This window comes from Polyodon spathula, chromosome 16 (genome assembly GCF_017654505.1).
Source record: "Polyodon spathula isolate WHYD16114869_AA chromosome 16, ASM1765450v1, whole genome shotgun sequence".
Classification (NCBI taxonomy): Eukaryota; Metazoa; Chordata; class Actinopteri; order Acipenseriformes; family Polyodontidae; genus Polyodon; species Polyodon spathula.
Genome location: NC_054549.1, coordinates 12,524,294 through 12,547,922, shown reverse-complemented (window position 1 = coordinate 12,547,922; position 23,629 = coordinate 12,524,294). Strand labels below are relative to the sequence as shown.

The 23,629-nt window shown below is 41.5% G+C and overlaps 2 protein-coding genes across 11 annotated transcripts in view; both read left to right on the top strand.

Moving 5' to 3' along the window:
• Positions 1 to 10,172, top strand: part of LOC121328594 (E3 ubiquitin-protein ligase MIB2-like) — a 51,502-nt gene extending 41,330 nt beyond the window's left edge. For 8 of the 9 annotated variants that reach the window (XM_041273402.1, XM_041273394.1, XM_041273396.1 and 5 more), the window contains 6 exons: positions 3,579 to 3,705; positions 4,319 to 4,543; positions 5,446 to 5,624; positions 6,228 to 6,418; positions 6,789 to 6,854; positions 7,197 to 10,172. In XM_041273402.1, the coding sequence (XP_041129336.1) occupies positions 3,579 to 3,705; positions 4,319 to 4,543; positions 5,446 to 5,624; positions 6,228 to 6,418; positions 6,789 to 6,854; positions 7,197 to 7,453 (1,045 nt within the window). In that variant the 3' untranslated portion in view covers positions 7,454 to 10,172. The remainder of the gene's footprint in view (positions 1 to 3,578; positions 3,706 to 4,318; positions 4,544 to 5,445; positions 5,625 to 6,227; positions 6,419 to 6,788; positions 6,855 to 7,196) is intronic. The other variant, XM_041273401.1, reaches the window with a different exon arrangement.
• Positions 10,173 to 14,724: 4,552 nt separating this feature from the next.
• LOC121328585 (matrix metalloproteinase-23-like) lies at positions 14,725 to 22,534 on the top strand. Of its 2 annotated transcripts, none has more exons than XM_041273372.1 (8): positions 14,725 to 15,195; positions 18,678 to 18,813; positions 19,119 to 19,258; positions 19,640 to 19,807; positions 20,484 to 20,648; positions 20,986 to 21,096; positions 21,533 to 21,659; positions 21,988 to 22,534. In XM_041273372.1, exons 1-8 carry the CDS (start codon positions 15,123 to 15,125, stop codon positions 22,160 to 22,162), a joined length of 1,095 nt encoding a protein of 364 aa, XP_041129306.1. In that variant the 5' UTR covers positions 14,725 to 15,122; the 3' UTR covers positions 22,163 to 22,534. The 2 variants fall into 2 exon arrangements, with proteins under 2 accessions (XP_041129306.1, XP_041129305.1); XM_041273371.1 differs by having other exon boundaries at positions 14,730 to 15,195; positions 18,674 to 18,813.
• Positions 22,535 to 23,629: the final 1,095 nt, after the last annotated feature.

Genomic DNA, 23,629 nt, shown 5'->3' with positions numbered 1-23,629 from the left:
ATAAATGGAATCAGATTGGTGTGTGTGTGCGAGGCAGCGTGTACTGTATGCACAGACTTGTGATAAGTGTCTCTTTACGCCAGATAAGCGTCTGTGTAGTGTCTTGTTTATTGTGCTTAAGCATACGATTCTCTCTTCATAAGATCACCATGGATTTATGTGCTGTTTTAAACCACATTGATAGATAAGCCTTTTTGTGCAGCTTGTACAGGTCAGTATTGCCTGTCATATCCATGTGAAGTTTTAATAGCAGTCTCCTGGGGTACTTCCCCTTTTTTTTTTAGCACCAAGAATCAAGATCTGCCCTACTGTATATACTGTTCTTGTATTGGTGTCTCTTCTGTACCACTGTTTCTCTACATGGTCAGTCAAGTGAAACAGTTAAACTTATTCAGAGAATGGATATGTTAGAATGGTCCTTTAGCCAAAAAAGGGCACATTCTCTCTCTCTCTCTCTCTCTCTCTCTGTCTGTGCTTCACTGCTAATTTCATCTGAGCGTTTCAATCCTCTGAGTGAGGTATAAACAAATCCTGTGGCTTCCAGCTTTCTAGCGGCACTCAGCCATTTCACACTGGATAGGGGGCCTCTATTTCTTTCCATAAAGAATACCAGTGACAAAAGTGAATGTTGCCTGATTCTCAGCAAAAACAACTCCCTCCCATTCTACAAGGCAGTACAGTCCTCCGTTTTGATCCAGCGTCTCGTTGAGAAACTGTTCATCTGTCATGTGTGTCTAGTCCTTAACCATCTGTGTGTGTACAGAAGCAGGGTAATGTCAGGGGGAAAAGTATGTGCCATAAAGCAGGGCAGCTTGGCAGCTAGCACAAGCAGGTGCTCGGTGTGACCAGAACAGCGCCCCCTAATGCCTTGTGGTGTAATTTAAACCGATCCCTTCATCAGTTTATTGTTGCTATCTGCCAGGATTCATGCCTTTCTCTGAAATGACTTCCACGTTTGTCTATTGAGTAGATAGATAGATAGATAGATAGATAGAATCTCTTTAGAAGAAGCAATCTCTTTTCAGAGTAAGATCATCTGATACTAGCAATGCCATATATGTTTTAAATAGCAGGTCCTGAAATGGTTCAGTTGCATAGCTCTGAAGCTTCGAGTTTTTGACTCTGCGTTTGGTAAAATGCATAAAGCCCAGGGAAAACGAAATGATCAGTATCTAAATGGCCAGACATGGCAAGTTATTCAAGGACGGTGGAAACTGAGCAGTGAAACTAGAGCGTAGCAGTGCTGGGTGTAGAGGTCGCAGAGCAGCACAGACCTGCTTTGGGTTCGACTCTGATGAAGCGCTATGGGGCAGCATGGCCCCCGTCTGAAGGGAAGGTGAATCCAAAGGGGTTTGAAAAAAATAACAGCATTGCCATGGAGCTCGGTCTCATTGGCGGAATCTCACAGATCCTGAGGGGGACGAGAGAGAAGCAGCTGTGTACTCACCCCACAATCTATCTGTTAACCCTTTCAAAGCAGTTTTATTTGGGTCCGTAACCCCTTTTACTGCGAATAATAATTGTCAGCAACAAGTGACACTGAGCAAATTAAACCAGGAAATGCGGACAACTTGTTTAAAATGCAGTATGCTAAAATGTTCCAGACAAATGAATACGGAATGCAAAATCTAAAAACGCACTGCAAATTGCATAGAAATTAGGAAAGAAAGCATGCTGAGTTTGTGTCCCCTCCCTGGGTCACTTAAGACACATTGTGTAAGGCAGATTGATTGAGCTTGGTGAGCTAGTGATAAGATGTCTTAGAAAAAGAACCTACCTTTCTGTTCTGTTAACACATTGCATAAGATTTGAAGCAATAGTGGTCAATAAGGTTCTGGAATCAATTACACAATCTATAGAATGTTCCACATAAGACAAAGCCAACCACATCAAAAGGCTAACCATACAACACTTCCCCTAAAGGAGAAAATGTTACCCTGTAGAATGAGCTCACATAGTTCTCTATACTTTAGTAGCTTTGTGGTGAAACAAGGGATAAGAGTATTGAACTACAGTGTGTTAAGCAGGAAGCGTTTGTATTCAAAGCATAGCCCCTGTTTTGGGTGAAAATGCTGAGATAGAGATTTAGCTGTACCCACTACAAGGTTGATTAGCCTGGTGGCTGTTTTTTGCTCTGTTTAGTGTTCAGGACAATGACCCCTCACCCCTCACCCCACACCCCACACAGTCACATTGCTGTCAAAGCCTGATCAATGTTCCTGAGAAATCCTGTGATGCTGCCATATATCGAACAGCAACGCCTCTGTGCGTGTGTGTGAGCCTCGTTAATTCAGAACACAAAGCCATCCCTAACAAACATCCCTCAGCTTCTTTTAATTTCACACGCCATTAAACACACAGTGTGCACCTCAGGCTTGTTTTATGGTGGTTCCAATATTAATAGAGGAGCATTGTGAATAGAAGTGAATTAGGTTCCATTATTTAACATGCTTGTTATTGTCTCAGGGACAGTACAGACTCTTCAGCTGTTTTAATTTGCAAATCTCTGCAAGGACTTTTACAGCGGTGAAAGCTAAATATTACAAATTCAAAATGCTATAAAGATAAAGCTGAATTTTGAAGCGAGATGGAATTTAAAGCTTTTCCCTTTCAAAGCCTGGGGGCGATTTTAGACAGCCTGCAATGTGTGTGAAAGGAACAAAACCATTTTGAGTGCATGTCTGGGTCAGATGCATGACTTTCCTATTGAAATTATTTCTTGTATGCATGCAACTTTTTTTTTTTGTTTAATTTAACACACAAATAACATGTTTACACCCCCGTTGACTTGAAATGAACTATCAGAAAATAAATATATTTTTTAAACTTAAACTCAACCTTATAAGCGTCATTTATAAATGCCAAAATGTGATATTGGCCAGATCCAGGGTTAGAAATGTACACTAGTCCTAATCCCACTTCTGTGTTTCAGAGCTCCCTTCCATTTACATCAGTTAAATAATTAGGAGCCAGGAGTTTGAGCAACGAGTCTACTGTTAAATAAACTCTTCCTCTCCCCACCAGATTTATAGAGCTATTTATACTGGGATAAGTGAGTATATAATAATACATGTAAACCAGAGGAATTTAGAAACCCAGGACTGGATGAAGGACTAGGAGTTTCTAACCCTGAGATTAATAAAGTGCTTAAATCCACGTAGGGCTGCAACATCTCTAAAAGAGAACTGCTCTACCATACTGGGCAGCAGTTTCACCCATTAAATATCTGCTTTATTTATGCAGTAATCTGGCTGTTGGAGAGTTCTACACTTTAAAAGCCTTGAGCAAGGGTTGCCCTTAGTTGTTGTAATGCATGACTGTGTTTTTATTCAGCAATTCCTTAGGGCAACAACAACTTGCAAAAAGTTTGTACTGAACTATGGATCACTTTCCTGAAGGACCGTGTGAAGCTGTGAAGGTTCAGCGCCTGCGTGATAAACGATTGTTATTCTCTGTCCCACAGTGCGATCGATAAGCACTGGAGGGCTGAGACAAGAGAGAGACAGCTTTTAAAGATAATCCTCGGCTGCTCTTCCTGTCTGTTTCACGACGCTTTGTTTTGTTGTCCCCCCCCTCAGAGCCATGGAGAAGATCCTGGCACGAGCACGCCAGTTAGCGGATGTCAAAAAGGATGATGGCTTCTCCGCTCTGCACCTGGCTGCTCTAAACAACCACAGAGAAGTGGCTGAAGTCCTCATCAAAGAGGTAACCTTTCTGCTCCTTCACTGTCCACTAGGGGGCACTAATCTTATCTGTAGAAATTTGCCTATGAAGCAATTTAATCAGATTTGATGAATTCAATAAAGATCTGATATTTGCTATAAAAAAGAACAAAGGACTGGATGCATGCAATTGTTAGATTTATAAATCTGCATCTCGGGGTGGAAGAAGCCTGCCTGATTCTCTGATTTTTTTTCTATCGCATATCCGAGGGGGGAAAATATGTGTACACAAAGCTGTTGCTACACCCGCCGAGCTTCATTCATATCCAGGAACTCTTCCAGTGATCACTCTGTCCATCCAACCCTAATGCGATCCTATTAAAGTTCAGTCTTGCACATAGGATAAGTGCTGGAATTGAGTCATACAATGAGTAAACCTAAACTAAGCAGGGTGACTGAACTACAAGGAAAACCCATGGTGTTGAGAAACAGCAAAACATTGCAATGGGGCTGTTAAGCAAGCATGGGAAAAGAAATGCAGTTTTTAAATGTCTAGCCAAAAGCAGCAATGACCAACAGATCCTTCTGTTTAAATCAAATCTCCATCTCTTCTAGATTGACTGGCCAGGATAATACGTGTGTTTGTGTCGTTTCAGGGCCGCTGTGACGTCAACGTCAGGAATAACCGTAACCAGACCCCGCTGCAGCTAGCTGTGACGCAGGGCCACGCCGAGATGGTTCAGCTGCTGGTGACTGAAGGGGCTGACGTCAATGTGGAAGACGAGGACGGAGACACGGCTGTGCACATCGCTCTAAGCCGGCAGCAGCTCGCATCCACCATGGCAGCCATGGAGGGGGAGGGCTCCTCTCTCTACACCAGGGTGAGTGGACGGCAGGCAGGCAGGATGCCTGTGCTTCCTTACAGAGCTGATCGGTGTGGGACCTGCGCTGCTGGATTCTACTCAACTCGGCAGCTCTTAAGCCTCCTGTTGCATAGCAGCTTAAACCAGGCCTAAACTGTATCTCATAGTCAAATCTGGAATGCATCAAACTGCTCTGCAAAATGACTCTCATTCCCAACCCTGTAACTGAATGTAAGATTTCAAATTAGCTATTTACTCTGTACATGCCAGGGCAATATGATTCTGCTCTTTCAATGTGTGAGGTCGTAAAGGCAGACGCAGGTTGTTGGGGTGTCTTGCTGTAGGTTTGGGTTCAGCGTCACTGTCGATGTATTCAAGTCACTTGGAGTGGATACCCTATCATGTCCCACAAACACACATACAGAAACACTACACTCGACACAGGTGGACACATACATTCATATCTAATAGCAGGATGCAACATGTGAGCTGGCTATATAAAATCCTCTACAATGACCTGTTGGTTATATTTAGTGAGCATGGAGTGCCAGCTGTAAGGTCAGTGCTTATTTACTTTAGATCTTAGTCCCTAATTCTCCTACTTCTAAAAACTGTGATGCAAGGCTATTAAAGATTATCTTCCTACAATATCAAATCCTCATCGCAGGTATCTTTTTATAGCACGTAGGTGTTTGCTTCACTAATCATTACGAGGGAGTGTAGTGGGTATCCATAGTGACAACTAAGCTGTTCCGTAACCCTTATCAGTCTAAGTCCTAATGCCTTGTATTTTATTGGTTTATTTGCAATTTCAAATGCTCAGTCGTAATGTTCTAAAGCTTCTTACGAGCTTCTGAACAGAGGTGGTTGATATAGTGCCCTTGAACACCTGATTGCAGCCTGTCTGTCTGTGGGTTTAGCTGCAGGGCTCAGGGCTGTTGGGGAACCAGGAGCTGAATGTGGGCGCTGCTATCGCCTGCTTCCTGGCCCAGGAGGGAGCCGACATAAACTACGCCAATCACAAAGGAAAGAGCCCGCTGGACCTGGTCACAGACGGGATGATAGTGCAGCTCATCAAAAACTTCTCTGAGAAGCACAGGTAACAAACAGCCTGCTGTTCCTGTATCAATGCGTGCCCTGTTGTACCTCTTCCAGCCTTGTAAAACATTTTCCTGCGGCATACCAGTGAAGTATATATGTATTGTAAATCACAGCAAAAGCAAAGGGTGTGTAGTAAAGAGTACGGAAAGCACAGGGAATTCAGAGTGCAACTGTGGCAAAATAGTGACACCTGCTGGAGGACATTCGATTGTAAGCTTTGTCAGAGTTCCAGCCTCACAGGCCTGCTGTGCCCCTGCTGGATATAGCACAGGTGTGTGAGTCAGTGAATATTTACCAGTTTTGTTGTCATCTGAAGTCATAAACGTCTAAATATAAGAGACATAGATATTTTATTTAATGTGTCACTTTTACCCACAGGAAATTCAAGAGCTTGTCTAAAAAGCATCACTTTTTTACCTGTTTTTTTTTTGTAATTAACTATAATGGGCCAATTCTAGAGAGAAAGCTAGTTTAGCTTACTCGAAAGCCCTCCTGGAATTCAACAGAACTTGCTGCTAGAGACTGGGCAGCGCAGTGAGGTCACAATGAAAGCCACGTTCTGAACTGACTGAGTTGTTTCTTTCACCCTTTTTCTTTGTAGGTTGCAGCAGCTCCAAGGCAACAGCTCAGGCCCGGTGGTGAGCAGCAGTCTGCGGAGAGTCCACACCACCCCCAACACCATGACCAACCTGGCCATGCCCTCCGCCCCCGGCCCCTCTGAGTGCCTCATCTGCTCAGAGCTGGCCCTGCTGCTCCTCTTCTCCCCCTGCCAGCACAGCGTGGCTTGCGAGGGTGAGGACTCCAGAGATTGTATTCACTAGATAGGTTTGAAACGTACATCTCTTCTTCTAAAACATCTGCTACTCCATGAGAACAGAGATCAGTTTCCATACTCTTAGCAAGTCTGTTCTTAGGTTATTTCACCTCATCAGGGTCAAAGCATGTTGCTCGCTACAAAGAATGCCAGTCAAAAGAGGAAGCCTCTGTCGTTGAAAGGGTCCAAGTCCACCCACCAGTTGAAATGATCAAGAAAGTGCAACACAGTTGGAAAATGAATATAGCTTTTGTACACCCCGAGGAAAGGAATTTAACATGCTTTGACTGGTCCTAGACTTTTGGAAGTGAAAAGCAGTAAATTTCACTTTTTTGTTTTGATTCACAGAATGTGCTCTACGCATGAAAAAATGCATCAAGTGCCAGGTCACGATAACAAAGAAAACCAGACAAGGTACTTTTTTCATGTATTACGTGCTATACTGAGAGTGAGTAAAATGATTAAACGGGTACAAAAAACATCCTGGTTACTGCTGTGCACAAGCAAAAGATGACGTCAGTATCACTCCTGCTTAACGATTGTGCACAGCGGTAACTGGGATTGATACTATGACACCTTTTGCTTGTGCACAGAGGTAACAGGATTATTTTTTTTAACTCTTGCATCACTTACCATAATGTTACTTAGTGATGATGTCATAGTATTAATCCTGGTTACCGCTGTGCACAAGCAAAAGCTGGTGTCCTAGTATCAATGCTGGTTACCTCTATACGGTGTCAGTCTAACGTCACTCAGTGCCGTCCCATCCAGACAACACAGAGGTGGAGTGCAGCCCCAGCCCGGAGAACTCGGAGCAGAGCAACCTGCTGGAGCAGCTGCAGTCTCGTTACCGGCAGATGGAGGAGCGTATCACCTGTCCCATCTGCATCGACAACCACATCAAGCTGGTGTTCCAGTGCGGCCACGCCTCCTGCATCGACTGCAGTGTCGCGCTCAAGACCTGCCCCATCTGCCGCCAGACCATCCGTGAACGCATCCAGATCTTCGTCTGACCAGCCAGCATCCCCTGCTGGGGGTGGGCTGGCTTTGAAAGAAGAAAGAAAAAAAAAGTGGACACATTATAGAAGTGCCCACCTCCCTCGGAGATGCATCTCTAGTTTACTCCCATCCCCCCTTCTCGCTCGTTCCTCTTCTTTAATTATCTGTTTTTATACCTGTGGCTCTGTGTCAGAGTAAGATGACATAGTCTTGCCCCCCCCCCCCAGTGTTTCATATGGATCCAATACATCCTGAGCTGCTTAAGTGTAGCCTTCTGCTATTGACTAACGCAGCAACATGTAAGTAACAGTCAATGAATGTTAACCTAATTCCATCACGTATTCCATTGATATGCAAAACAGCTATATATATATGTATATTGTAAAAATAATGAGTAATATGTATTTGTGGTTTAGCATAGCTATAATGAGTACTGTTTATTTATATATGAAGAGTCAATACCGTATTTTATCTGATGGGGGGAAAATGATTTTGCATTTGCTCAAAAAAAGACTTAATTCCACACCACATAACAAAACATTCTATTCTAAAACAGTGAACTCAGGATCTTGAGTAAAGACTAATCGATCGATCAACTTCGCATCCAGAAACAAAAGAGAAAAACTGCATTTGTATTTTGCAACCATCATTTATAGGTCAGTGAAAATACTTTTCTTTTGTACAGGAAGGTGGTGCAGAAATTTCACTTGTCTTTGGAAAATGGCCGTTACCGATTTTCCCACTATTGGTTTGAACATACTGGAAGATGGAGTTCAGTTTCCTGTGACTTTTGCCGATGCTTTTAGATTTATTCACCCATAAAAAAAATCTCGCTTAGAGTTTAGTCAAGGCACTGTTATCGAAACAACAAATGTGATCAGCAGAACTCAGCGTGGCATAATTACCTTTGTCTTTATTAATTTGCTTTTCTTTACAGCCACTGTATGGATCTAAATCCCAGCCTGTTATGAAATGGGTCATTTGAAATGGGTGCAAGTCAAAACATTTGAAGCAATTGATGAGTTAGAATGAATTCAGAGAGTCTAGTTTTTCCCCCATCTCTATGCTAGCTTTAAATGTGCATATAGACTAATGCAAGATGCAAATATGAATAATGTAATTAGGTAAGCCCCCCTCCATAGACCACTTTCAGACCCTTTCAATATGGAGACAAGCCCCCGCTATTGGGAGCAAGTCTCTGATCAGCCCATTTTACTCTGCCCCTTTGGTGGTCAAATTCGAGGGATTGCACTGTACAGAGCAAGCTGATTCTTTAATGCAGTTTAAACAGAGGTTTTAAAAACAACGGTAATACGAGGCCAGTTTCTAAGGGAATGGTCATCAGGATTGCTATGCAGAGGATGCATTGGCAAATGTGGTGTTCTTTCAGAGATGAACATACTGCACCAGCATTTTGAACCCTGAGCCAAATCTCAATGCAGAAACCACATGGAGCTTTGCCTGCCAGCATCTTCCATTTCTCATGAAAACAGATTTTATTTTGAACTGTAAAGATTCGGACGAGAACAACTTAGAAGCCTGGATGGAAGAGAATGCAATTGTGAACTTCTTTTAAATATATTTTAAAATGGCTAAAAATGTTTTATTTTTCAGATGTGTGTTAATAGTTATGTCTTGTGGAACACATCTGTACAGAAGAGACTATTAATTTTCATCTTAAATAGCTGCATTCTTTCATTCAGCACTACAGGAACATGTTGCTTCCCTGTATCTGCCAAGAGATTAGAAACTTAAATCCAGTGGGCAGATTGTGAAATAATGTTTCAAAAGGGCTTGTGGTGTTTTAAACTTTGTGTAAACTTACGGATTTGTTACATCTCTGCTTTTAGCCTCTGCAGACTCGCCCGAATGCTTTTGGAATTGCAGGCTCTGTAAGAAACAGTGGTGAGCTGTAGTTTCGAATGTCAGAAATGAAAATAGAAACATTTACTCTGCCTTTTTTGTAAAAATAATAAAAGATAAATCAATAAAAATGAAGGTTTCCTTCCAGGAGTAAAAACTACTCAAGTGCCAAGCTAACGGGTCGAATATAGATGCCGCCCAACTAGGAACAGAGTTGTACACAAAGCAACAGTCAAGTGTTCTACTCCATAGAAGTACATGTTAATGTCTTATTTATATGTAATCATATCTCAGTAGGGAGGGATGTTGTAAAGAGTCACTGTCAATGGTACATTTCTTGTAGCTGAACTGGTTGGCAAAGAACGATACCATTAAGGAAAGTGTGTGTGTGTTTTTTTTTTTTTTTTTAAGTTACTGTACTCAAGGTTACAGTATTCCAGAAGGTATGAAAAAGGTCTAAAAATACGGAAGAAAATTTACTTCCCAATTTTGTGTTGCAAACATTTTACTTTATTATAATTGTCTTATTTTTCGGAGCCAAACAACATTATTATAATATATAATAATATATAATATATCAAACAAAAACACTGTTGTTTTTTTTTTTTTTTAATGATAGATGTTTAAATGCGGTATTCCTAGAAAGAGAAGTACTAGAATGCAGATTGTGCCAGTGCTCGAAGCAGCAAGAAAGTTTGCAACGATACATTGAGAAGATTGTTTTAAAAATCAAAACGCATACAAAGCTACAGCTGATGTTTCTGCAGCACTCATTGTTCTGTTGTTGGCCTTATTGTTCAGTCCTCTGTTTTTTGGGTTTTTTTCAGTTGTATTCTGTAAAAAATATTTTGCAATAAATATGGAACTGTTTTATAAGAAATGTCATTTTTATTTTATACATACACTAAATATTTTAGGATGTTGCACATCCCTTAGCTGCTGTACAGTAATACATTAAAAGATTTCAGATTGAGATGATCATACTAAATAATAACATTTAAATTGGACTATACTATACAATGTCCTTATAGATAAGTGTCTTTTTTTTTTTTTTTTTCCCTTCAGCGGTCGATTTCAATACAAGTAGTCTAGCCTGTGGTCTTGTTCTAAATAATTACGAGTTTACAAGACTAAATTGCATTTTAATTAAATTCCCTCAGGCTTCAACAAGCCTCCACTACAGCAGAACATGCCTCTTCAGTCACGCTCACACTGCATGGATTCCTTGAAATGATTCAACATCCGCTCACTGCAACACAGATCCTGTGAAGCCAATTCTGAAACGACTTCATCCAGCTACAGGCTGCGGTGCTGCCTCAGCAAATGGGCTCTGTCAAATGGCTGATGGAGATAGCACAGCTATTTCAATTATCAAATTAGTCTTAGGGGAGCCCCGCTCCTTGGTAACAGCTAGAAGTGAATCACTTGGGTGAACCTCATTTTTGCAGTAGTACAAACCATGCTGTATGACAATCTGCATTCTAGAAAGAAATGTGCATGCAATTCCCCCTAGGAATGACTCTCTCTGCGATGGAAGCTGCAACCTCCTTGCTTACTAGGTTCAACTTCCCTGATATCTGTAGGAACAAATTATCCCAGGTGACACAGAAAACATGATTGTGCAAGTTCAGCACACCCAAGGGAAGGCAGCAAGGGAAATCTATCCAGATTAAATCAGAAAACAAACATGTTATTTTAAGAGACAGCCGTTTATCAGTTAACAGGGAAGTATTGCAAAATACCTGTAAGTAAGGATTACTGCAATGTCATAGAATAGAAAACCAGGGGCATATGTAAGATGACTTGGAACTATTGTGCAAATACAGGACTGATTGAAAGGCAATGACCATTCACCCCCAGCAAACGAGTAGCAGATGGAAATGCATGATAAGAGCATCTGTCCTGGGCCTTAATTGATACAGACAATTATGTGTTGGCATTGCTGCTTTGAGCTGGAATAAAAGCTGCAGCACTTATTGTCAACCTGTTGAGGGATTTATACAGTCTCGAAAGTGTATGTAAAAATATGAGTTCAGCGTATAACAGCTTTCACAAATTACAGAGCAGGGACCAGACATGGGAAGGTTGCCTAGGTGACAAAATGCAATATTCACAGTTTGAGATACCATTGGGTAATTTTCAGAAATTAACTGGTCTATTGCCACATTCTTCTTTTTTTCCATGTGTATCAAGTCTAGGCCCACATGGGCAATTTCTGCTCATTTTTAAAGGTACTGTTTTCCTACTCTGCATTTAATATGAGGATCATCTTGCACCTACTTCAGCGCCCTGTGTGTTAAATATTATGATATGATACATTTTAAAAGATTGCTTATAACGGTTACCACGGTAATTTTGTAGTTTTGCTATGCTCTTGCTGTGGTTATTTTAAGCATTTTTTTATTTTATTTTTTTAAACATGTACTTTACAATACCTCTCTGGGCTATACAGCGCTTATATTTGCTTTATTGCCCTTTGCCATGCTTTCACTATGGCACGCTTTTATAAGGGATGATATTTCTTAAAGGCATTTAAAAGTTATCATTTAGACCATTGTCCTTTGTTGCTTTTTTGACTGACAAAACCATCTTCTATGTGTAATATATACAGTACTGCTGAAAATGAATGGTGATCTTGCCATCGCCTTTCTTCACATCCTTTTTAGTATTTCCTGTGGCCAATGTGTTTTTGCTGCCATCCTGTGGTGATAACCCTGTATTGCAGCACTCAACTGAACTGAAGCCAGATGTCATCCACATGCTGCCCCTAGGCAGCTAGAGAAACACTTTGATTACAATGTACTACAGGGATCTCTGATTCACTGTCAAACACAAGCTAAGTTTGTTTTGAGGAGTACTTTCGCCCTCTGAACATATTTTCAACAGGATAAGTAGAGCAACTTAGACAAAATTACATTTGATAGCACCCAGCTGGAGATTCTTGCAACTGCTGGTTAGTCGAGGCCAAAAGAGATTTCTGTACTCTTTATGGCCCATGCTGAAAAGTTATCTCCAATCTCAATCAGTCCGATACTGCACACTTAAATGATAGTGTATATTCCCCCAGTATTTCATTTCTTATCTCTTTAATATCCTATTGCAAGTGTTATGAACGATTCTCTGTTGTTGTTGCTGCTGCTAATATGTGCCATCTGTTAAGATTAACTGTTCCATAAAAAAACTTCTGAAAATACTGCCTGGTGGTGATGGTGGGGAAGCATATTAACGTAGCTGACAAGCACTAGTAGTGGTCTTGTGTACTGAAGGGGAGCAATCCTGCAGTCAGAACAGGGTTCAGCTTTGTCTGGGTAATTGTTTTTCTTAATAGGTCAATCACTTTGCTCTGCTAAAAAAGCAAAGAAAGTTCAACCACAGACTTCTAGGACACTATTACTGTACCTGGACACATGATAAAAAGCTTGAAGGATTTGCAAACTGGAAATGAAGGGAATATTTCATTAGGAGAGGCAGCAGAGATCTCTCACTCAAACCATGCACAGGCAAAGGCATCTTTGAATTGCAATGCATATAAAAGCAATGCAGAATTCACTGTTAATATGAACTAAAAGCCCCAACATGCCTCATCCAAGAGGTCACCAGGTCATTCTTCTAGTCTGTTGAGAGACTGGGCCAAGCTATACACCATGCGTCACTGCAAGAGATCATCCTGACACAGAAAAACAGCACATCTGCTTTCCTCTGCCCAGGTTCCACCACTGCTAGACTTCAGACATTATTAAACTGAAAGCAGAAAGATGGCAATTAAACACTGGCAACGGCTACCAAGCAAGATATATCAAAGCTGTGAAGAGTTTTCTGAGAGCCCTAGTGAAGCCTGCCATGTAGAGGAGTCCTGTAACATCCTGATGAGACCAAGTGCTTTGTTCTGAGTGGAGAGCAGCACCTGTGCTGAACTGAATCAACTGCCATCCCAACACAATTCCCAATTAAGGGGCTTCCCTGTTTGCTGCTTCAGTGAAAATCTTTGCAGTTACAAAATACAATTCAAATACAAAAATAACATTTGTGGACAGAAACGCACCAATTGTTCTGTAACTAATAAAATACAGAAGAAAAACATACAGTTCACAAGACCAAATGAATACTGGTCACTAAGGCATACTATGTAATTAACTTGGGAGTAATTTAAGTTTTACAGTATTGGTTTCCTAGTATTCATGTTGAGAAAGTCAATGTTTGTTTAGTGCAAAGAACTAAATTACAGGAAGAAACAAACTCATCAGGAGTGCCTGCCAAGAAGCCCGGGGGAAGGAAGTCTTTGTCTGTCTTTAAGATCCTATGGCTGCATTAGTGACAATGAGACTGCTTTCAAATCGGTCCTGATCAGTTGCCTCGAGTATTGAACCTGTATGCGCTCCAAAAATATTTGAAATGAATACTCTTTTGTATCTGCTGAGGTCGCCGGTGATAGACTGGATTGGATCACTGTTTAGAACATCTAGAGTGCTTTGATGTGAATCTCCAGGCAGGTCAGAAGATATATTCCTGGAGCCAGAATTGACCTTGAGAAGTATTCTCTCATCAGTTTGTTGAGTATTTGACCTTTACTGACCCTGTGCGTCTGTGTAAAGTTTGAAAGGTCTGTGTCAAGGAGGTCAAGGCTAATTTCTGCTGGCTGGGGTGGAATGCAACTATGCTTCTACGCTGTGCATAGGTATACAAAGCAACGTACAGCATGGAGGTATTTTCTCATGGTTTTACACCAACCACAGTCTGGGGGCGAGTGGTACCCAACTATGATTAGTCAACCTGGTTTGGAATGCCAGAACTACAAACTTACTAGGCTTTCACTGTGTTAAAAACAATGCTTTTTGAAGTTAACAGAGTTGTGTTTTTACCAGTACTCGATCTTGTTTGGCCGTTTAAGAAACAATGAATTCAATTCAACAGGCCAGAGACACTGCCAAAGCCGTTGCCATGGTTTCTGTTTTTACTGGCACGCTTAATTAAATCGTGGTTTATACTGTCAAAAAAAAGTAAAATAGTTCAGTATTGTGGTACAATATTTAACTGTGTATCAATATCAAAACTATTATCCACATATCAAATTATATTACGTAGAAAACATACATATAGTACATTACAAAAAAAAAAAAAAACATGCACTAAACTGAAGTGTTATTGTCTGTTTGTTTAAATTCATCTGTTGGTTTTACATTATCACCTGAACACACGTAATATTAATAATACGAGTCATAAATAAGGCACTCCAGTATTAATAATGTGTGCATTATTTGTAGTGTAACAGCAGTTTTCTCTAATTCGGGTTTTATTGCTGCAGATTTTAACACCGCGTGATTTTAATAAAACGTTCTGTTGGCTAAAATTGTCGTTTTTTAAAATGTGTACTTTCTCCGTAACAGTCGTAATAATTTGACAGCAGCAGATTTAATCTGCACTGGAGAGACTGCAATTAATCCAGAAACTGGGTTCGGTTCCAGTTCATTCCAGCTGGTTTCCTTTATCGTTCACTTTGACAAAAGCTGAACCCCATAAGTAATGTGAAACCGTCTGGCAAACTTCAGTCAGTAAAGCGCTGCAGACACAAGTTATAAAAAATAAAATTTATGCGGCCTGAAACTATTAGAATATAGCTTTTCGAACAGAACTGGTGCAAGCAGCGGTCTGCATCAACCATGCAAACGGTTTCACGGTTCTAAATGGTGGATATATAAGGTTTTTTTTGTTCTTCATTTCCAAGGGAGAATACCCCGGCGTTCTCTGACTCATTGCAGAGATGGAGTGTACTTTATATAACGCAAATCGAGAAGGCAGTTCCAAAGTTCTGCATTTCGCTGTATGTGTTCTGTCGGTGGCGGCTATGTTTGCAGGGCTGCAGGACACCTCGGCATTCCCCGCCAGGAGATTTCAGGTAGGTTGAAGTGCACGCATTCTTTTTGATAATAGGTGCAGGTGTAACTATACAAAAAATATCTATATACGCATGCTTGCTTTGGCAAACACCGGCTTGCATTTTGGTATTTAGGGTTACACAATGAAACATGTCTTTACATGTCATCGTTTGGAAAGTGAATGCTGCTACAACCCGTCGTTTTAAATTGTTTTATATACTTTAAGATGGACAAAGAGAAGGATATGGGAAGCCTTTTATTGGACTAACTAAACAATAATTAATCACAGGCTTTCAAGACCTCAAAGGTCTCTTCTTCAGGTGAAAGTTGGAAAGAGAGATTGATATCACTTCTCTTTGTCTATCATACCTGGACTGAAACGGCTACCATTTCATCTATATACTTGTAAAAATATTCATTACTTTATCCCCATACACTACCGTGTGCATATAGCAATGTAGGTCAACTGTAATATATTTTTTTCAGTAACATGATTGCAGGTGCTTTCTTTTTCCATAGATATTGTCCAGGATAAGCAAACGGATAATTGGGAGGTATTTTCAGGATATTTAACCCTGTGTAATACATATGACTCACCTGCAGGAGGTGCTGTTTCCGCGTTGCATTATTTGCAAGCCCATGCTGGGGCTGATGCAGGTGGCCAATATTTACACTATTAACACACTACCTGTCATTGCTGGCTCCCAGTCCAGCCATGCAAGCAGCTATTTAGCGGAGATACTGCCCACCCACCCGGCTTGGGGAGAGAGGCGTTTGTCTTGTTATGTGCTTTGCTGAGAAAGCAGAGGCACAGAACTGTATCTGAAACCCTGCCACATGTGCACAGACTATACCAGGGATTCACATGAACCCCACAGTACATCTGGTAAAATACACAGACCTTTTGTATTAATAAAAATACAACGCAGTGAAAATCTGAAATGCGAATTTCACAGCATAACAAAACCTACATGGCGTCTGTATTTGCAGGACACAGATTCACCTGCTGCTTCTGTGTTTGCTGTGCGAATAAATGGCTATTTAGGTGAAAGCCTGCATTGCAATTTGCTGTCATTTGAGACACGAACCCAGATGTTGGCTGCATGGTGTTAATCCCAGAAGGAAAACCAATCGAGTTAGAAGGCAGCCTCTCGTCTGCTCATCTTGAAGGATGCACACCTTTTCCTTTTCAGTTTGTATCCTGAGGAAGTGACTGCCTGGTCCAGCTAAGTTTAGGGTTATGTTTATGATACATGTCAAAAGGCCCTCAGTCCTAATTCAGATCTGCATTCCATACCTGCGTGGCAGGGAATGCGCCCCCAGCCCTCCTTAACAAAAAATAATTATGAGAAGCACGATGAATCTCTCCTGTCTTCCAGCCAGAGGATCGGTGGGTTCTCAGGGCTTGGCAGCAGCCCTTAAGTGTTCCCTGAAAGAACTGGAAGCATCTTAGGAAGGCAGACTATAGACCTGAAAAACAATAACTGAACAGCAATATTTCCAGGGTGCCTGTTAATCAAAACACCAGCCAACGGTGATAAAAACTTGAAAACGCTACAGTGTGTATCCGTTTCCATTAGTCATCCGAGAAGCGGCATCATATTAAAATGAGAAATACTGTTTACTTATTCTTATTTTACAATAGATAGTATAATATAGAGCAGGGTGTTGTGTAAGATAGAAAGTAGAAGCCCACTCATGGAGTGGTTATCAGCTGGTACTGTATCACCCTATACAATATGCTATATATCGCACTGACAAACTGCTACAGTGTTCCATTTGACAGCAGTTTTTCTATACTGTGGTAGTGTAGCACTCCCACTCCAGACGAAGAGGAACAATGAACATTCCAGCTCCTTTAAGGAAGGCCTCTTCATTCCTATGCAAGGATAGCTGTCAATCATATTGATCTGAGGAATTCTTTCCCTCCCTTTCTGGACTTCTGAACCAGAGGGAGTGAAGAAAGAGAGGAGGTCCATTTGATCAGAGAAATCAAACGCAACTCGCAGACAAAATACGGCTTTCGGGAAAGTGCCAGCAGGATTGCATGAAAACAATGCTAAGATCTTTAAATCGCCAAGACACATGCTGTTCATTTCCCAGACTGTATGTAAACATGACCCAGATCCAAAGTGCTGCAATTCCAATGAAATTGCAGGAGGAAACTTTCTTTACAAAATCAGCTGAATAATCAGCAATCGATTTGGTGGGTTGGGCTACAACTACAAATTGGAGACAAGGAAATAAAATGGAAATCAAAAATACCCAAGTGAGCAAGGATAAAGCCTTATTCTACTAGAGGGCGGGAACGGTATTTTAAAGGAAAAATGATCAACCAGGAATAAGATTTTGTGATTCTCAATACCAGACTGTAATAAGATTTTCCATTCTTAACCTCTCTACTTTGCAGTATGAGTGAATTTCCAATGCATAATACTGATTCTAATTAAATATACGTTATGATCTAATTATAAAAAGCATTCTAACAAGGATGGGACAGAATGGAATGAAGCCTGCACAAGTGTGCTTCATATTGTAGGTCTTTTTTTGTGGCCGTTGTGATGACAAAGTTGATTCACATGTCAGGAAACATTCCAGATGCATTAGCTGTGAGTTCCTCAGAAATGGCTGAGGAGGAGGGACCGCTACTCTGTATGCTTGGTCAATGGGTTGTTTTGTAAATGTTGTGTTCTCTCTTGGGCCCTCGCTCAACTGCTGTAATGCTAAGACTAATAAGTAAAGCACAGGAAACAAAGCCACTGCTTTAATTACCACCTTCCCCCGAGTATTCCCCTGCAGCCTTTTTGAAATGGCCTTCTTTGAAATAATTTCTGTGGTCTAGCATGCCATTTGAGTACCAAGCTTTTACTGTGCTTTGGCTGTCTTGCGACAAAACAAGATGCAACCTCAAAGAGGAATCTTCTGGCAAAATTACTGTACATACATGCATAATCTTATACATAGTAAAAAGAACTGTAAGAAACAATTAGAACTTCTTATTTCTGGAAATATTTGGATATTAAACCTTCAACTACTAGTAGCTTTGAGTGTCTTTTTTCAATAACCTTGTTTTAAACATGATTTCAAAGTAGAGTTTAGGTGGAGTGGCACTTACTGTATGCAGACAACTGGGCAATGAGCTAGTCCTGTTCAGTTCAGTCTCTCTGGGACGCTCTTGGGCACAGCCTGCCCCTCCCCTCCTGGTTTCTAGAACAACAGGAAATGAGTGGAGTCAGTACACAGTTCAGCTGTGCAGTGGTGAGAGGACTAAACATGTTTGTGGTGATATCAACCAAACAGATTTGATATGAAACAGGCTGGATTCATCTCTGTTAAACTGCAGAGTATCTCTGTCATGGGGCGCTCACAGTTTTTTATATTTTAACAAGGTGTTTACTTGTAGTTTCATTTGACAGAGTATTTCCCGGTTTCCTGTTGGCATCCGCTCGTGCTGTACAGTCCAGATGAATAACACATGCTGTTCTTTTCTTGTCCAAGGAAGAAGCTCAAACCTCCAGTGCCTTAGTAATTGGCATCCGAAAGGAAGCCAGCTCCCAGCTACTGCATCTCTCACGGAAGAAACGCTACACCCTCACCCCCGGGATGTACAAGTGGGACAAATTCAAACTCACGTACAAGTAGGGACCTACTGCCTCTCTTTATATCACTCCAACAGCCCTTTAGACTTTTGCATCCCAGGCATTTTCATCAGCTGGGTGATGGAATCATGAGTCCCATAATTAGGTGACTAATTCCAACAACCAGGACATCACACAAAAAGAATGCTTCTTCTAGAAACTTATTTTTAAAACACCACGTCCTGCTCACGTACGCTAGGATTTCCCATTAAACTCCCTACAGATGAGTGCAAAACCCTTGAGCCGAAAGTGTACATCCAGTCTCAGCTTTAACTTAAGAAGCGCTGCCATTTCCCCACTGACAGGCTGCTGTCGTTCCCGCGAAACCTGATGAACGAGAGCGACACGCGGAAAGGCATGGCAGCTGCATTCGCCATGTGGAGTGACGTCTCTCCCTTCAGCTTCAGGGAAGTGCCGGACGATCAGGAGGCGGATATTAAAATAGGTAGCGTTTTTTCAACTCCCGCTTCTGTACTTCGCAACCCTTGGTCAGAGAATACTTTCCTGGGCAAGGCGGGGCGGTTGTTATATTAGGAGTCCTGCCAAGCCACGCTCTAATAGGGGTACCTACTTAAATATATTTTCTGAGATGCATCTACATTTGAGAAATCACTGTGCAGTCGCCTCTAAATCAGACAAACCACTGGGCAGTCCTGATTTAGATGACATAGATCTTTATCATGCACAGGCTTGGTGCAGATTTGAGTTGCAGGTATGATAAAGGGTGGGAACAAAGACCAGTTTCTAATTCCAGTAGGCACTGTTGTCACCCAGTTTTAAACACAGCCCTACAGTCCGGCATTTTTCCCTTGTGTGTCCACTGCAGGGTTCTACCCCATTAACCACACAGACTGCCTGCAGTCGTACCTGCATCAGTGCTTCGATGGCATCACCGGGGAGCTTGCACACGCCTTCTTCCCCCAGACCGGCGAGATCCACTTCGACGACAGCGAGTACTGGGTCCTGGGAAACATGCGCTTCAGCTGGAAAAAGGGTAAACCGAGCCTCTGCCGTGGCAACCTGTAAACAAAAACCAAACCAACACGGCAGCAAGGCTCCAGGGGGCTGGTACAAAACAGCAGGAGCGGGATTAGACTGTTGTCGTTGTTAAAAAGATTTATTTTTAATTGTTTGCTGTGACTCTTGGGGTTTCATGCCAATTCACTATCCCGAAGAGTCATACCCAAGAACCAATTCAATTTGGTAAGAGCAGGAATCAATTGAAGTTAGTTATTACAAGGTTTTGAATTTACCCTGTAATCTAATTGGACATCCAAACAAAATACAAACAGTTATAAGTATACAGTAAGATTACCTGACTCGCATGTTCTTATAACACTGCACGCCTTTAGTCTATTGTTTAATAACGATCTCCTAATGTTTATAACATTCTTTATAACACATCTATTGATTGTTTATAACGGGTGCCTATGTTAACGCGTCAACAAAAAAGCATATATGGCAGACAACAGGCTTTTTACCAAACTGCAACAATTCTAGAATCTAAAGTATTAAAACACCCACTAGCATATCCCACTGACACTACAAGCTAGCAGTGTTAATGTTACTACCCCAAGTTGGTTATAGATTGAGAGGAAGCTGTCCCGTCTGTGCTGGATAGGTGGCAAGCTACTCTACTGTGTTGCGATTGGCTGTGGTTATGTTGGCAGGGGTGTGGCTCACAGACGTGGTTCACGTGGCTGCCCACGAGATTGGCCACGCCCTGGGGCTGATGCACTCCCTCAACCCCATGGCCATCATGCACCTCAACGCCACTCTGACCGGGAGGAAGGATATCTCTCTGGACGATGTCTGGGGTCTGCACCGGCTCTATGGTAAGGAAGGCTGGAAGCAGCTGTCAGTGAACCACTAGCTGTGTTTACTGGGCAGAGGTGTATTGGCTTGTACACCTTTGAGTGTAACACTTCAGTTTAGAGATCCGCTTGAAGTGATTGCAGTCTGGAAAATGAACTATTGCTTTGCTGTAGGATGAAGGTTGCAGGGTTATGCTGGCATCTAATGCAGTTTATATCTGAAAGCTCAATGCTGGCGTCTAATGCAGTTTACCTCTGAAAGCTCAATGCTGGTGTCTACTGTAGTTTACCTGTGAAAGCTCAATGCTGGTGTCTAATGCAGTGTATCTCTGAACGCTCAATTCTCAACCCCTTCCAGGTTGTTTGGATAGGTTGTTTATCTGTCCCACCTGGGCCCGGAAAGGCTACTGCAACTCAAAAAAACGGCTAATGAAAAAACACTGTCCTTCCAGCTGTGACTTCTGCCATGGTAAGAAAAAAAATAAAAAAATCACTTTCAAAACAGGGTATTTGTGGCTACTTAGTCCAGCAGACAAACACAGCGTTCTCTTCTCTGAGGTCAGTATACTCCACATACACAGCCTCAGTAAATGAGGTTTTGAAATTACTACTTAATGCAGTTTATAATCAAAGGGCTAGACTCCTCTAAGTCAAACTCCTAATTCCCTACCCTAGAATCTGTGTGTCACACTCAATTAGAAAAACTGTTTTTGATAAGCGGGTACAAACGCTTGAATCCTAAAAAAGTTGTGGCTTGGCGGGCTAAAATAAAAGTTGTGAAACTGGGTCATGTAAATATTTCACAGATCTAAAAGACAAAACCAACACCTTTGAAGGTGGCCTGGCTCTAGATTAGATTAAGGGAAAGTGATGGAATTAAACAGCATGCTCATTTCTCTGTACAGACTTCCCCTTCTCCACCGCAGCTCCAACCTCTGTCCCTCCCAGGACAAAAAACAAACTTGTCCTCGAAGGAAAGAAACTCACCTTCCGCTGCGGGAAAAAGATTGCTGCGAAGAAAGGAAAAGTTTAGTACGTTTCTTTTTATCATTTCATTTTTTTTTTACTGGAGAACGAGAGCTTGTCAATACTGGTGAAAATGAAATGTTTGGTGCCGGTTTCCCAGTAACTACTATTTAAAAAAGAAAAAAAAAACTTAAGTTTCCCTGCCACAAAAATACAAAGCTTCTCTTACTCACTGTTCCATAATTAGAATTGACACCCTGCGTTACCAGCTCTGCTGAGACCCAGTAAGGAATAACTTCATATGCACGCTGTATTGCAGTACCACCAGAAAATGCCACAATCAAACAGTGTTCTTCCAAATCAGACGTTCAGGTTTTGTTTCTTTACCTTCCAGCTGGTATAAAGACGGGGAGCTGTTGGAGAACTCCTACCCAGGTTACATCTCTCTGAAAGACGACCACCTTAGCATCGTTGCCAACGGCATCAACGAGGGCACGTACACCTGCATAGTCAAGAAGCACAACAAGGTCCTGACCACATACACCTGGAAGGTTCGAGTTCGCTTCTAACAAGACATTCTCAACTTCTAATGGGGAGGGGGAGACAGGAATTATGAAAACGAATGTAACACACACGTCACACTGGCAACGATGCTTTGTGTTAAGAATTAGTGACTTCCAAAGAAGTGCTGTTTAGCGCCTTCTGTGGCTAAAATTGGGTCAGATTCGACAAGAATAAAAGTCGACTGCTATACAGTATGAAAAAAAGTAGTGTGATTTTAATGCTAGGTGTCTGTACATCTGGGATTAACAGCCTTTACAGTCTGCAGCGGTCTGTTGATCTACCAAACAGATGCTGCCCATGCTTCATTTCACGCTGCCAACTGTACCAATCGAGTGCCAGTTTCTGGGCACTAAAACAAATAAAGTGTTCATACAGGGTTCTGGACAGCCCACCTGAACTTATTCCAAAACAGATCTGTCACAGCTCCGAGACACATCCGTTAGGGATGTGGGTATACCCCATATGCTTAAGCAACGTGGAGCAAATACATGTGAAAATACATTTCTGCAGTCACACCCAGACAGGTCCTGTACATTCAGAACCAGCCCAACCTAGAAGAGATTAGTTTCAGAGCAGTAAAGCTCCACCAATATCCACACTTTATCAGTTTTGTTTTAATTATACCAGTTGTCCTGATATTATCAAAGTTGACGCCAGAATACGAGAGTACAGTACAGTTACAGACTAAGTGTAGAGCAGATTTCAGTAAAGCAAGAAAAAAAAGATCTCTATTTAAATCTCACTTATTGCACGTCTTAATCTTTACCATTAAACTGCTACACATTAGGTTAGACACCATTTCTTCCAATCTCACACTTCATTGATTTGTGGCATGGAAATGAACATCTGGAAACAGGATAAAATACAGTAAATCCTAGCACTGTCGAGTTTAACTAAGAAAATGCAAAAAATAAATGGCGACGGATAATTCCTGGCACAATATTGCAAATATAAAAGCATTTCCTTCACACTGGACACTACAGGAAAGCACGGCACCCTCTTTCCATTTACAAAGTGCTGTTGAGGGATGGAAGTCTCACCCTAAACATCTGTGCTGACATGAAACGATTCCAAGGACACATTTATAAACAGTACAATAGTGTGTTCCACAGAAGGATTTTATTTTTTATTTTTTGCTTTCCCTGGGCTGGTAAAAGCCACTTTTGTTTTAGAAACTCACTCAGAACTCATAACAGAAGTGTATGGATAGCACAGTAAAATGTGTCTATTTGACTTTAGTTGGAACTACCTTGTGAAGATTTGCTGCAATCTAGTTTCTCCTACATTCTCAGGGCTTGAAATCTGGACTGGCTTTACACCCACTGCTAAGTTTCAGAACTACCATCAATTAAGTATTTCATTTAAATGATCAGGATACAGGAGTGCGAGCAGCTGAATGCATTCTTCATTTCTTAAAAGCTGCTTGAACAATTTGTGAACCTACAGAATCTACTGAGCCTTGCTCATGATGC